Source organism: Scyliorhinus torazame, chromosome 18, assembly GCF_047496885.1.
Source record: "Scyliorhinus torazame isolate Kashiwa2021f chromosome 18, sScyTor2.1, whole genome shotgun sequence".
Taxonomy (NCBI): Eukaryota; Metazoa; Chordata; class Chondrichthyes; order Carcharhiniformes; family Scyliorhinidae; genus Scyliorhinus; species Scyliorhinus torazame.
This window is the reverse complement of record NC_092724.1, coordinates 31,282,520-31,297,674: the sequence shown is the minus strand read 5'-3', so window position 1 is coordinate 31,297,674 and position 15,155 is coordinate 31,282,520. Positions and strand designations below refer to the sequence as shown.

Below are 15,155 nucleotides of genomic sequence, written 5' to 3'. Positions count from 1 at the left end.
CTTCTTGGCTTTCCAGATTTTCGCTATTTAACCAGAACAAATAAGGTCCAATTTATCCAAGAATAAACACAATGCAGGGCTTAAAGAGACCCAACTGTAATTTTTCTCCACTGGTTCAGTTATTTCTCACTCCCCAATGCCAATGTTTTTGTCTGTTCCAGCTCATTCATTCTCCACTCCCCAACTCCAACTTATCTGCTGAGTACAGTTGGCTTTGACTGGCCATGCGAAAAACTATGGATAAAAATGCTTTCTACAGTGACAGAGCTGCTTTTCAGAGGTCTGTGAAAACGGGTCAATATTTGCAGGGGGAACTCAAGCAGAAAGTTTGAAAATGACACTTGGCTAAGTAATGTGAGCAAGGCTGTAGATTCCTAATAAACAAGACAAACAACTCCATACTGATGTAAACTTTCAGCACTTTTCACGGATATCCCACTGCACTCAACTACACTCGGGGATGATATTTCAAGCAAATAGATCAGAAATGTGACACTATTTTTAACACAAAAAGCCAGAGCAGAGATAAATGCTCCATGTATGTGAAGCACCAGTGTGTGCTTCAGCTTTGAATGTCACATTAATGTACTCACCAGGGACTGATAATGAAAGATAATCTTGCTTCTATCCTACTCGACTATGTCGCTAGAGAACTGCATAAAACAATACTTGAACTGTAACTACACGTCAGTCCACCTTAATTGTCATTTCATCCAGTTATAATGTAAACACCCAGTTGGGTTTTTACAAGGGAAAAATAGAAACATGGTCCCCAAAGGCATCAGTGTCGCCACTTGGCTGGTGTAAACAAAGCCCACATTGAATGCTGAATCAGCTGAAATCAAACTTTTAGTGTTAAGTAGTTCAGATTGGCTGACTAAAGATGTAATTTACAGATGGGCTTTTGTACCATGATTTGAATGCAGAATTGCAAAACACAAATTCTTATGAGTGGAAACTCATTTATCTCAGTCACATCCTAAAAGAATTGGGTGTCAATTTTCAGGTTAAACCCACTTCAGCCACAATTAAACTGCACTAAAGCTTAGGTGTGAATTTCACTAACAGCATTACTTTGCTTCAAGGGAAGACCTGTTTATATGTTATTTTCCATTTACAACATTAAACACAACTCAAGTCTAAAAGAATCTCCCAATAATAATTCCGCTCTCAGAATTTTACTGAATAATGCAGGCGTAGTATCAGAGTATTTTGAAACCAAGCTGAACTTTAATGATATCGTTCTGAAATCCTAAACGTCTGCATAACTGTTTGTAAGACTTCGATGTTAGTGTAGTCTAACCCATTGAAAACATAAGACAAAAAAGCAAGCAGAGTAGACATAATATGAAGACTTGCATATAGACAATTGGAACAAGGTTTTATGGCCCCGCCCATGAAGTGTCTCTCTCTCTCTCTCCCCCCCTCTTCCCCCCCCCCCCAAGCGGTTGCTCTGGGCCATTTAATTTACCATTTACTTCAGTGGGACTGTAATATCCTGCCAGGTGGGAAGGGCCATAAAGTCCTTGGCAATTAAGACAGACGTAATGGTGTAATAGCTCCCTCGTGTGGTCATTTGTATACGTATATAAACCAAAACCAGAATAAATCATTTCAGTGGAGAGTTGAACTCCATGTGCAAGCACCAGTTTTTTTTTTGTCTTGCTAAACCATCACGACTGGCCATATTGGGAGGGAGGGGGGTGTCAAAAATAAAATATAGAATGTACATTATGGTTATTTTCTTTTGATCTAACAAGCAAAGGACCACAAACATTTTCCTTCACAAAGTTTAAGCAGAATTAATAAATTCCTTAAGCAGAATATCAGTAGCACAATGGAAGTATTTTAGGAACATTTCCTAGTGGTATAGAATACACAAAACAGGTGCATAAATGCAAAATATGCCTATCTCTTGCATGCATCACACTTTCTTTGGGGACTGTGAGGAAGGAGAGATGGCCTTGATTGGATCCAGTGGGCCAGCCCTATTGTACTTGTAAGTACAGACTGTGATGCTTTTCTTCTTTCCTCAACCCAAGCTACAGCTACTGACAAGGCATTTATGTAATGGGATATCTGATTTTTTGATTTGATTTATTGTCACATGTACCGAAGTACAGTGAAAAGTATTTTTCTGTTGCCGAGGGAACGTACACAGTAGACAAAAAGAATAATCAACAGAGTATATTGACAAATGGTACATCGACAAACAGTGATTGGTTACAGTGTGGAACAAGGGGTCAAACAAAGCAAATACATGAGCAAGAGCAACATAGGGCGTTGTGAATAATGTTCTTACAGGGAACAGATCAGTCCCCGGGGGGGGGTCGTTGAGGAGTCTTGTAGCTATGGGGAAGAAGCTGTTCCTATGTTTGGATGTGCAGTAACCCTTCAAATTAAACTCTGCAAGGTTTAATTTGTCCCAATATAACCAATAGGGTTTAACACGCTAAACTAAAAAATCTGCAAGTATTCTTGAAAATGGTATTCATTTTTCAGAGGATTATCACCTTGGGATGAAAAGTAAAGTAATGAGCCTGAAGAAAAATGTTAAATGGAACAAGGCAAATGAAAAGATAAACACTAACTGCCAACAACATAATCTTAATACACAACATGCTCCGTTATATAGCTACGAGCACAAGTTCTATTATTCATTCGAATTGCAATAGTAGACAATCGCTTCAGAAAACTTGCTAGTTGTTCTCTACTTTCTCAACAGAGGCTGTGATACAGTCTTGATTTTTTGCAGATGATTTGTTATTTATTTAAGAGTACAGATAACAGAAACCAAAAAAAAAAGCAGCTACCCTTCTTAAATAAATCTGCAGAGTACTAGATTAACATTTAGCTAGTCCATAAATATTTTCAACCAGTAGAATGCACCACAAATTTGGTGGCAAAAGGCGTTCACTTCAAAGTTTCCATACCAAATGGAAAATGATGGCTACTTTCACCATTATAGATGAAATTAAAACAATTACTGGCTGTCATTTTATCTTGTTTCAACTGCTTTTCATTTCAGAAATATGTTGGTTTGTTATCTGAATGTAAAGCTAGCTCTGCTAATTTTTTACACTCTCCAGCAAGAGTGGACATTTAAGGATGGTCTTCTATTACCCGATATTCCTAGGGGAAAAAATGGAAGGAAAAGCTAACCATCTGACAGGCAATTCATTATTGAGCTTTAATCTATTTTTGTTCTTTTGATACGGTACTCCGTACTTCTGGAAACTTTCCTTTTTCTTTTCAACACAAATTATGAATCTATGTATCATACCGCAAGTTATTCCTTCTTTCAAAAGATTTAGTCTTTGAATTCAAGTTTGGCTCCCAGAATCATTATTTCCAGTTTTATTTTTTTGTTGCCCTATCATTTTGCTCCGCTACACCTGCCATGGCACTGAAATCGAAATTCATAATAATTCATCATAACCCCATAATTGAGGCATTGCACATCTCCCTCAGATTTTTCCCTTTCCTATAATCTTCAGCCTTTGTAGTCATCTAATCACTCCTTTAAAAAAACTAATTTTAAAGCTAAGAATGTCCCGCAGCAGAGGTCTCGATTCTTTATTATTGCTTCTCATTTAAAACAAATGTAGTCTTTGCAACTAAGCAGAGACTTGCAATTATATTGCACCTTTCACCATCGTTATACAGCCATGGAAGTACTGCTCCAAGTATAGCCACTGTTGTAGTGTTGGAAAGCAGCAGCCAATTATGTACAAAAAGCTCCCACAAACAGCAACATGATAATGACCAGATTGTGATATTGGTAGAAGGGTAAATATTGGCCATGACACCATGGGCAACTCTCGTCCTTTTTCAAAATAGTGCCACAGGATCTTTGTCAACTTGAGAACGCAGAAGGGGTGTTGGTTTAACGTCTCATCTTCAAAAGAGTTATCCAATTAGCCCCATCCCTCCATCATTTCCTCAGAGCACTGCAAAATGACTCCTTTCAGCATTTCTCCAACTCACTTCTGAAAGTAATTACTGAATCTCCTTTCACCATCCAGTGCACTATAGATCATAACTTTTGCATTAAAAAAAAATTCTTATTGTGTTGGTATCTTTGCCAATTACCTTAAAAATGAACCATCATGGTGGGATTTGAACACTCATTCTCCGAATCATTCATCCCAAGACTATGTATTACTCTGTATAACCATTCCATATACCTCTATTGATTTATTAATTGAAAATGTCGGTCATGAGGTTTGGAGACGCTCTTATCTGTCCATTTCCATTATCCAACATGGCGGCCTCTTTTTTAGCAATTATCAAAATTGCAAATGTACGTGATTCTGCAGCTCATATTTTAGTTTCTGTCTCAAAGAACAAAGAAATCTACAGCACAGGACAGGCCCTTCGGCCCTCCAAGCCCGTGCCGACCATGCTGTCCGACTAAACTACAATCTTCTACACTTCCTGGGTCCGTATCCCTCTATTCCCATCCTATTCATGTATTTGTCAAGATGCCCCTTAAATGTCACTATCATCCCTGCTTCCACCACCTCCTCCGGTAGCGAGTTCCAGGCACCCACTACCCTCTGCGTAAAAAACTTGCCTCGTACATCTACTCTAAACCTTGCCCCTCTCACCTTAAACCTATGCCCCCTAGTAATTGACCCCTCTACCCTGGGGAAAAGCCTCTGACAATCCACTCTGTCTATGCCCCTCATAATTTTGTAGACCTCTATCAGGTCTCCCCTCAACCTCCTTCGTTCCAGTGAGAACAAACAAGAGTTTATTCAACCATTCAGGGCAAACGATGTTGCTTATAATTCACCACAAAAGTAAAATGCGAGGTGGCCTAGAAACTGCAACTGTTGAACTCAGCATATTGAATTCCCAGTTTCAACACGCCCAAGGGCATATAAACAACAGCATTTAAAAAAGAAATCGGTGCTCGTCTCCTGGGACATATACAAATCATAATCCGTTGTTGCGTCCCTGCCTCTCGAGTCAAACAGCTAATGCTACAATCAGCAGTGGCTAAGTTCCCAAGAGTGCACTTGAATAACCATATTTTAGGGTAGAGTTTTAATAAACACATGCCCACTGCATATCTTAAACAGAGGCAACCACCGTTCTCAATTCGTCAAGAATTCTCCATTTTTTCTCCAAACAGCCATGATCAAACTAATCTTCAGACTACATTGATCAATGCATCAGCATGAGCATTTCCACTTTTGCGGCTTCTGACCAAGGTTGCCAACGTTTAGCACTGCAGCCACAAATATGACATGGAGGCTAACCTAAACTTATTGGTCATCCCTTAAAGGTGAAAGAATACCATTCGTGCAGTCTATCACTAGAATTATTCCTAATTGTATCACTTGGTTCTTTTAATTCAGGGGGAGAAAGAACAAAAGTGCATTCAGGAGGAATGGCTGTGGAAACAAACATACAAAAAAAGACTTGAATGAACTGGCATGTTTTGTATTCTTAGTGACCCAAGAGAATTTTGAACATTATGAAGTATCTTGCGTTTAGATAGCACCTTTAACATAGTAAAACATCCCAAGACGCTTCACAAGAGCATTTTCAAACAAATTGTGACACTGAGCCACACAAGATATATGGGGAGATGACATAAATGCTTGGTCAAAGGGGTAGGTTTTAAGGAGCGTCTTAAACGAAGGAGGGAAAGAGAGGAGGAAACGATTAAGGAATGAATTTCAGAGCAGCTAAAGGCACAGCCACCAACAGTGGAACTATTCAAATTAGGGATGTTCAAGAGGCCAGGATTGGAAGAATGTGGTATTTCAGTGAGTTGGAGGGCTTGGGAATTCAGAGTTCTGTGGGGGGGGGGAATTCAAATCATGAATGAGAATTTATAGTTGAAACATTAAGTAACTGAGAGTCAGTGTGGCAGTGGCACAGTGGTTCACACTGGGACTACGGTGCTGAAGAATCGGGTTCGAATCCCAGCCCTGGGTCACTGTCCACGTGGAGTTTGCATATCCTCCCCGTGTCGGCATGGATCTCACCCCCACAATCCAAAGACGTGCAGGTTAGGTGGATTGGCCACGCTAAATTTCCCCTTAATCGGAAAAAAGAAATATTTGGGTACTTTAAATTTATTTTAAAAATTGGAGTCAATGTCGACAAAAAACAGGGCTAGGGAGAGAAATAATGCTTCTGTTTCCGGGTCCTTTATTCTGCCCATGCTTTAACCCCCTCCTCCCCCCTCATCTCCCAATGCTTGTAAAATCTGCATGAAATGGGCTTCAAATAATAATGGTGAGAAAACAGGGTAACGTTCCCCACCCCATCACTTGCTTTATATTGTTTCATTATTAACCATACTCTCTCACTCTTAATCTTTGCTGGAGAAATTTGATGGCAAGGGAAATGCTGACAAGAGTTAGAATTCTTAAGCAAGCCCACTGTGCTCACCCCAACTGCTCTATAAAGGCTGTGCTCACCCACTGATGGACCAAGTCAGTGAACAAGCTATGAGGAAAGATTAAAGAGGCTTATGCTTTACAGTCTAGAAAGAAAAGATTAAAGAGAATGCCTCATTGAAGTATATGAAATATTAATTACTGTAGATAAGGTGTGCCCAGATTGCTACTGTGATGCATGCTAAGAGCGAAGAATTAGAGGACAGAAAATAGAAATTAACTAAAAGCAAATCTAAAGAAAACTTGAGTTAAGATCACAAGTAATAAATGGAACAGTCTACCAAACAGGTAGAGGCCAAAAGATTAGGGTTTGTCAAAGTACAATTAGTTTTCTAATGGGAAAGCTAATTGTACGAAGGGAATGGAAGCAAAATCTAACTATTTGTCCAGATTTTCCTTGGTAGTTATCCTTTAATTCAAGCTATAGGAGTTTAAAAAAACTAGCTAATTGAAACCCAGGTCCTCAGCCTAAATTAGTTAGGAAGAGGTTGTCGACAATGATATCAAGTGGCATTTACTCAACAGCAACCTGCTCACTGACATTCAGTTTGGGTTCCACCAAGGCACTACGAAACCCGTGACATCATTACAGCCTTCGCTCGAACATGGACAAAAGAGCTGAACCCAAGGTGAGGTGAGAATGACTGCCCTGGGTATCAAGGCAGCATTTTTCAAAGTGAGACATTAAGGAGCCCTTTTGAGTGAATGAGAATCAGGGGGAAATTTCTCAACTGAGTCATACCTAACACAAAGGAAGATGGTTGTGGGGTTGCAGGTCAATCATCTCAGAACATCGCTGCAAAAGATCCTCAGGGCGAACCATCTTCAGGTGCTTTTTCAATGACCTTCCATCCGGTGCATGGTCAAAAGTGGGATGCTCGCTGATTCTTGCACAAATTAGTACCATTCGTGACTCCTCAAATACTGAAGCAGCCATAGCCATGTGCAGCAAGACCTGGACAATATCCAAAACTGATAACTGGCAAGTAACATTGGTCCACACAAGTGCCAGGCAACGATCACCTCCAACAAGAAATTATCTATCCATCATCCCAAGACAGTCAATGGCATTATCATCGTCAAGTTATCCTGGGGGTTACCAGAAACTGAACTGGAACCAGCAGTATAAATACTGTGGCTAGGAGAGCAAGTGAGAGACTGGGAATTATGCAGCAAGTAACTCATCTAACTCCCCAAAGCCTGTCCACTATCTACACACCACAAGTCAGGAGTGTGATGGAATACTCTCCACTTGCCTGGATGAGAGCAGCTCCAACAACATTCAAGAAGCTCAACACCATTTAGGGCATAGTAGTCCACTTACTGGCAGCCCATCCACCACCATAAACATTCACTGCCTCCATCACCAATACACAATAATGTACCATCGACAAATGCACTGAAGCAACTCCCCAAAGGTCCTTCAGTCACATCTTTCAATCATGGAACCTCTACTACCAAGGACAAGGGCACGATGCCTGGGAACACCACTAGCTTCCAGTTCTCCTCCAAGCTATGCACCACCCTGACTTGGAATTATATCGCTGTTACTTCAGTGTCACTGGATCAAAACCCTGGAACCTGACTTCTGGGTTGGCGGGGGGGGGGAGAGAGAGAGAGAGACAAGGGGGGAGAGAGAGAGAGAGAGAGAGAGAGAGAGAAGAGAGAGAGAGAGAGAGAGAGAGAGAGAGAGAGAGAGAGAGAGAGAGAGTGGAGGAGAGAGAGAGGGGGAGAGAGAGAGAGAGAGAGAGAGAGAGAGAGAGAGAGAGAGAGAGAGAGAGAGAGAGAGAGAGAGAGGAGAGAGAGAGAGAGAGAGAGAGAGAGAGAGAGAGAGAGGGAGAGAGAGGGAGGGAGAGAGAGGGAGGGAGAGAGAGGGAGGAGAGAGAGAGAAGGAGGAGAGAGAAGGAGGAGAGAGAGAGAGAGAGGGAGAGAGAGAGAGAGGAGAGAGAGAGAGAAGGAGGAGAGAGAGAGGGAGGAGAGAGGAGGAGAAGAAAGAGAGGATGATGATGTGCTAAGCGGATGCAGGGAAGGTGGCTCTCCTCCAGGAACTCAGAGAAATTGAACTTTTTGTACAAAAATAGCCCACCAAACCGGTTGAATCCCTTCCCCCACCCTCTCACAAGAACAGTCGCAACTACTGTGAAATGCTTGGCAATAACTTGAGGACCCGAAAGGATGGCAGGGCTATCAAAAGCCTGGAGAGGAGGAACGGGACATGACTGGAAAGCAACAATCATGGACCTAAAGAAAGTGGTGGCCAACCAAAGTGACCAAATCGCCTCCCTGAAAACAGAAGTGGCAAGGGTGGTAGTGACGCAAGGGGCACTGAAGGGGAAGATGGATGACCAGGAGAATTGGCCGTGTCGCCAAAACCTCCGTATCATGGGTAACCTAGTCGGAAGGAGAGCTTTCCAATCCCCCGGAGATAGACTGAGTCCACAGATCACTCTGGCCAAAACCTAAGGGTGGGGGAGAAGATGCACCGTCACAAAGATTGGGAGAAGATCCTGAACTGGGCAAAGCACTCATGGTCCTGCCAGTAGGAGGGCCATCCAGAGTCTACCAGGCCAAGTGCCACACTGAATTTAACACAGCTAAGGGTGGCCCTGTACAAGGTTGGGGTCCGGGTTTGGTATAATGTCCTCGGCCAAACTGTGGGTAACCTTCCAGGAAAGGAATTCTACTTCGCCGTACCAGCCGAGGGCTGGGAAGGCAGCAGCAACATCCCTAGCAATGAAGGCAAACTCACTTTAATGAGAAAGACATTTGCGTGGGACAAAACTGCCTCCCATTCGACCTAGCCTTTAAGTCCCAGGAAGGAGGGGGTGAGAGCGGGAAGGGGCAGAAAACCACAAAGGAGCCACGGCACACCTCCCGACAGGGAGGGAGTGCCTGGCAGAAGGGAGACAATCCCAAGAAAACCGGGGGACAGGAGTAGAAAGCTGGCTACGACAGGACACACATGGTGGCAGCGAAAACAGCGTCACCAAGAGCAGCCATCTATGTGGACCCTGAAGCAAAGGGAAACCCTGGAGTGTCGAGTTCCAGTAACATGGAGTGAATGGCAATGACGGACATTCTGAGGGTCAATGTTATCTTCCTCCAGGAGACATACCAGAGGGAGAAGGACCGACTTTGGTAAGGTAGAGCTGGGTCAGTCGTACCAATCGTGTAATGAACCGAGGGCTAGGGGTGGCCATACTACTGAACAAGAGGACAGCCTTCATGGAGACAAAGACAGTTATGGGGGAGGGTATGTCATGGTTTGGTGGCGTCCTGGAAGCGGGCACTGGTAATCTTGGTAAACATGTACACTCCGAACTGGGACGATGCGGATTTCATAAGAAAACCATGGTAGAGACCCCGACATAGACACACATTGACTCACCATTGGGGGGGGGGCTAGGTTACCCATGATACGGAGGTTTTGGCGACATGGCCAATTCTCCTGGTCCTCCATCTTCCCCTTCAATGGAGCATGGAGGCTAGACACAGCCCACCTCACCGACAAGGCGGCATGTGCGTGTGTAGACCCTTCCAAACCTACAGTTCTACCACTGGGTGGCCACCGCAGAAAGAGTACCGGGATAGGTTAAGGAACAGGGAGCAGTGGGTGAAGATGGAAGAGTTCCTGCGCGGGGACATCCCTCTGAGCTCTAGCCATAAATGTTCGCCCATCCCCCCCCGGCCAAATATTCAAGGAGTCCAGTGGTAGTAGAAATGCTCCGGATGTGGTACCAAATGAGGCAACACTTCGGCCTAACAGAAATGTCCACCATGGCCCCCATCTGCAAGAACCACAGGTTCATTCCCGCATTAGGATTAGGGACATGTACATGGTCGACAGAGTAGCGGCCCTGGGGGAACTCACGGAGAGGTTCCAGTTACCAAGGGGAAAAAAATCTGAGATACATTCAGGTCAAGAATCTCCTCCGCAAGGAACCAACTACGTATCCCCAGATACCAGGACACTCGTTAGTAGAGGAACTGCTAGATGCGAGTGACCGAGGGAAAGGGAAATGGTGCGGACATGCACGGACGACTATTTGAGGAGGTATGCTCCCCTCTGGTCAAGACTAGGAAAAAATGGAAGGAAAACTGCCAGGGGAGGACTCTGGATCGAAGCACCGTACAGGGCGAATTTCATTTCCGCATGCACAGGACTGAGCCTAACGCAGCTAAAGGTGGTTCACAGAGCGCGCCTAACCAGAACTCAAATGAGTGGGTTCTTTCAGGTTGTGGAGGACAAATGCGAATGTCAGGGAGGCCCAGCCAACCACACTCACATGTTCTGGGCATGCCCCAGATTCATTGGGTACCGGACAACCTTCTTTGAAGCCAGTCTGGGGGTGTGGGAGTGAGGCTGGAGTCATCCCCAAAGGTGGCAGACTTCAGGCTATCACATCTACCAGAACTCTTCAAGGGGGTTGATGCCCTATCCTTTATCCTTGATCGCCCGCCGGACAATCCTGTTCGGCTGGCAATCGGCGGCACCACCCAAGGCTACAGACTGGCTGTTCGATCTGGTGGAATTTCTCAGGTTAGAGAAAATAAAATTTGCCATCTGTGGTCAGAACAAGCCGTTCATCAACTTGGTGGTGGTGGTGGGATGGGTCTCTCACAGGTCAGCGAGGAAAAGGAAGTTGGAGGGGGTGAAAGAGAGGGTGACGGCAAACAAAAAGAACGCGAGGGACAAAGCCGCACGTGTCAGGTCCGAGGGCTAGCTAAAGCCCAAACCAAACTGCAAATAAACGCTTGTAAATATGATAGGAGTGAGATTGGTGTCTATGGAACAGTGCTTGTGAAAGGGACCAAAGACAATGGCTTTGGTCATCCCAAAATTTAGTTGGGAGAAAGTTTCTGCTCAACTCTGACTGGATGTTATTCAAGCAGTCTGGTAACTTTGCTTGCTTATGAATTAGCCAAGATACTTTCAGCCAACTATTTTAATAAGAATGCTATCAAGAAACAAAATGCTTACCGAAGATGGAAGGCCAGGAGGTACCTTTCGTACTTTCTTGGGCTGCGGTTCTAGGGAGGGATAATATGGATTAACATTCAAAATTATAAAATGAAGCTAATAAAATGAAGTTTACATTTTGAACGAATGAACTATTTTGCAATGCCATTTGCGGAATTAAGGTGAACAAGAAATTGAGGGCAAGAGAATGAGAGCAAGAAAGGGCACGCGAAGAAGGAAGAAAAGACAGAATCAAATGGGCGAACATTAGTGGACCAAAGAGAAGAAACAACACAATCAGAAACACGAACAGAAACATTTAAAACACTTTCCATTATTGCACAAAATGACATACCACAAACCAGAAAGAATGCAGTTTTTATCCCTTCACAAAAACATTAACTGTATGTTTACTAAATTGAGGAAATCAAAACCAAGGATGGAAGAGACATTGAGAAAACTGCATACATAGAGCAAATCTCTATGGATGTTACCTAAATTACTTGTTTCTTGCACTGGTCGCCTTCGAGGATTGCTGGCATAGGGGTAATACTGTGAGCCTGATTTGACTCCAGTTGGCGATATTGCTCCCGAATTGGCCATTCCCATTTCAGAGTTCAGAAAACTTCCCTGCATCAGTAAATAAATGCATTTATGATAAGCATGAGCATCTTGGTTTACTACAGCACACTTAAGAATTACATTTAACATTGTTGAATTGGTGCGAAAAATTTAATCGTATTTCTTTCCCTTTCCAACAATTTTTGAGTTAGCGCACTGCACTGAATTTAACTCGCAAGAAGCCACAATTCCATTGAAGTTACATGACAACTTCAGTCAATGCTGTAACTGTAAAATAAAAAGCCATGGAGATTGTCACACAGCTCTTAATAGTTTAATTTTGATGGCTGAAACTATATAATGGTATAGTTAACAGGCCACATTGGAATGAATACGCTTGTCCATCAAGCCACACGAAGTACTGATAAATTAATTGCAGGATTATGTTACTTGGCTTCTCAATGGCTCGGTGAAACAGCAAGTGACTACGCTGCCCATTCAGAAATGACCCACAGATGTAGAATATAAATGTCTAATGCACTTTGCAGAGGTCAATCTTATGCATCTTTGTACAATGCGACTGATGAATTCTGATAGAAGAAAAACAGCAGTGAGGGGAATTCAGTAACAGTTATTAAATGCAGACATACAAAAACAAACCTTTTCATACCATTGTTAGCTCAAGAAGTTTTAAATCTAACCAATTATTTTATAATTCAAACAGAAATTATTCACACAAAATAAGTACCCCTTTTTGTGGATTTAAAAAAAAAAAAGGCGTTTTGGAACTGTACAGTTATCTGTAACATTATCAAAATAAAATGGCTGACCGTACCAATTATACTTTGATCTATGACTGAATCAATTTGGCCTTTGAGAATACGGATTTCCCCCCCAGGCTGTTGTGATTCAGTAATCAAATTCTTAGCAATTAAATGGGCTATGTTTTGTTGGAACATCTATAGTTGCAGCAAGCCGATTGCTAATTGTTAAAAAATACACGAAAAGCCACTGGGGGTTGTAACAACTAAACTAACATGAAAACAGTCCATCTCAGTTAAACTGGCTGAATGAAAAGCTAAACATAGGTTTCTTCTGTACGCTGTTAAGCCTAATGTCGTTGGAATGAAAGAAAGTTGGTGCTGATCATTGACGCATAGTGGATTAAAAAAGTTTAATTTCCTCTGTAACAACATCTGCACGAGTGCATGTTGGTAAGCAGTTCAGAGGAAAGGTGATCAATATAAAACATCAGGGGCGGGATTCTCCCGCAACTGGCCGGTTGGCCCGACGCCAAGAACCACTCTGGCGTAGGGCCGCCCGGAAATTGTGGAATCCTCCGCACACTTCCGGGGGCTACGCCGGAGGGGTTGGCGCCACGCCAACCGTCGCCAAAGGCCCACTTTGAGTTGGTGCATGCGCAGAACCGCCGACGTGTTTCCTGCATATGCGCAGGGGGTTTCTTCTCCCCGCCGGCCATGGCAGAGCCTTACAGAGGCCGACGCAGCGTGAAAAAGTGCCCCCACGGCACAGGCCCACCCGCAGACCGGTGGGCCCTGATCGCGGGCCAGGCCACCGTGGCGGATCCCCCCCGGCGCCCCCTCGAGGACTTCGCTAGCCACCCTCCAAGCCAGGTCCCGCCGGCGGTACTGGCCAAAAATGGGTGGGCCGCTTGGCCCATCGGGACCCGGATAATTGCCGGGGAGGGGGGGGGCAGCTGCTACCAGTGGCCCCGCCGACCGGCGCGGCGTGATCCCCACCCCCGCCCGAAAACCGGCACCGAAGAATTCAGCAGCCGGCGGCGAAGCGGGATTCACCCACCCCAGCGATTCTCCATTCTCCAACCCAGTGGATGGGTCGGAGGAATCCCGCCCCAGCTGTTTCTCTGTCCAAAAAGGTGCTGCCTGACCAGAGTATTTCCAGTTCTTACTGTAGGTTTTTCAGCACCTGTGGCATTTTGCTTTTGCATTAATGTTAAAATTTAAACCCACTTACTTCTTGTGCTCATGAAATTCTGAAGAAATTACCAAATTAGTAAAAATTTTTACATAACATTAGTATCACCGATGAAGTCACGCATCAGTTATCAATTTCACAGCTTTTTGTACTAATATGGCTTTAAATGAGAAACAAAATGACACAAAGATTCAATGCTCTGGGCAGCACGGTGGTGCAGTGGTTAGCACTGCTGCATCACAGTACTGAGGTCCCCATGTTCGATTCCGGCTCTGGATCACTGTCCGTGTAAAGTTTGCCCATTCTCCTCGTGTTTGCGTGGATTTCGCCCCACAACTCAAAAATGTGCAGGCTAGGTGGTTTGGCCATATCTTTTTATTAAAATAATAACCATCACATATGTACAAGGCCAAACGATACAAACACTAATTTTGCTTTGGAGAAAACTCTGTACCAACATACGGGGGCAGAGAGGATACTCTGATTATTAAAACAGTTCACAACACAGTTGTACAACTACACAGATGGTAAGACAAGGACAGATAATTCAACCAATATCTGAGGAGGAACTGGGAGATATACAACATGCATTTTATCAAAGACAAAAAAAAGGTTGAAATAGTCCATGGTTATTCTTTCCACAGTGTTGCCGAGACAGTGTGGTAGTCGGTATTAGGGGTATTACAGTACCTAAGTTGAGGCTGTAAGATCATTGGTGTGGGAGGTACCTGAGACAGGAAGATCATTGGTGAAGCCTGCCTGCTGGTTCCGCCAGTAAGGCGGAGTATAAGAGTATGCGTCTCCCTAGCAGCTGCATTCTGTACCTGTGCTGCTGGGGGAAACATCTAGTCCAATAAAGCCTTCAATTGTCATCCAATCTCGCTTCTGGAGTCATTGATCGAGCATCAATTTATTGGACTAGATTTTAAAGAATGGAGCTCCGAATCAAGCTGGAGTGTCTGCAACTCAGCCCCCACGCGGCAAACTCAGTGGCATCCTTCAAACACTGGCTGGCGTGCTTCAAAGGGTACCTCAGGACGGCCACGGACTGCACCCACGGAGGACCAGAAACTGCAAGTTCTCCACTCGAGGGTGAGCTCAGAGTTCTACACCCTCATCGAGGATGCGGTCGATTTCGAGGCCGCGATGGCCCTGCTGAAAGGACACTACATTCGCCCAGTAAACCAGGTTTACGCCAGAACATCTGCTAGCGACAAGGCGACAAATCCCAGGGGAAATCGCTGGATGAATTCTACAAC

At 44.0% G+C, this 15,155-nt stretch overlaps 1 protein-coding gene across 14 annotated transcripts in view; it reads right to left on the bottom strand.

Moving 5' to 3' along the window:
• Positions 1 to 15,155, bottom strand: part of LOC140395092 (transcription factor E2-alpha-like) — a 194,826-nt gene that overhangs the window by 75,239 nt on the left and 104,432 nt on the right. For all 14 annotated transcript variants that reach the window (XM_072482486.1, XM_072482493.1, XM_072482489.1 and 11 more), the window contains 2 exons: positions 11,874 to 12,009; positions 11,401 to 11,450 (listed from right to left, as the gene is read on the bottom strand). In XM_072482486.1, the coding sequence (XP_072338587.1) occupies positions 11,401 to 11,450; positions 11,874 to 12,009 (186 nt within the window). The remainder of the gene's footprint in view (positions 1 to 11,400; positions 11,451 to 11,873; positions 12,010 to 15,155) is intronic.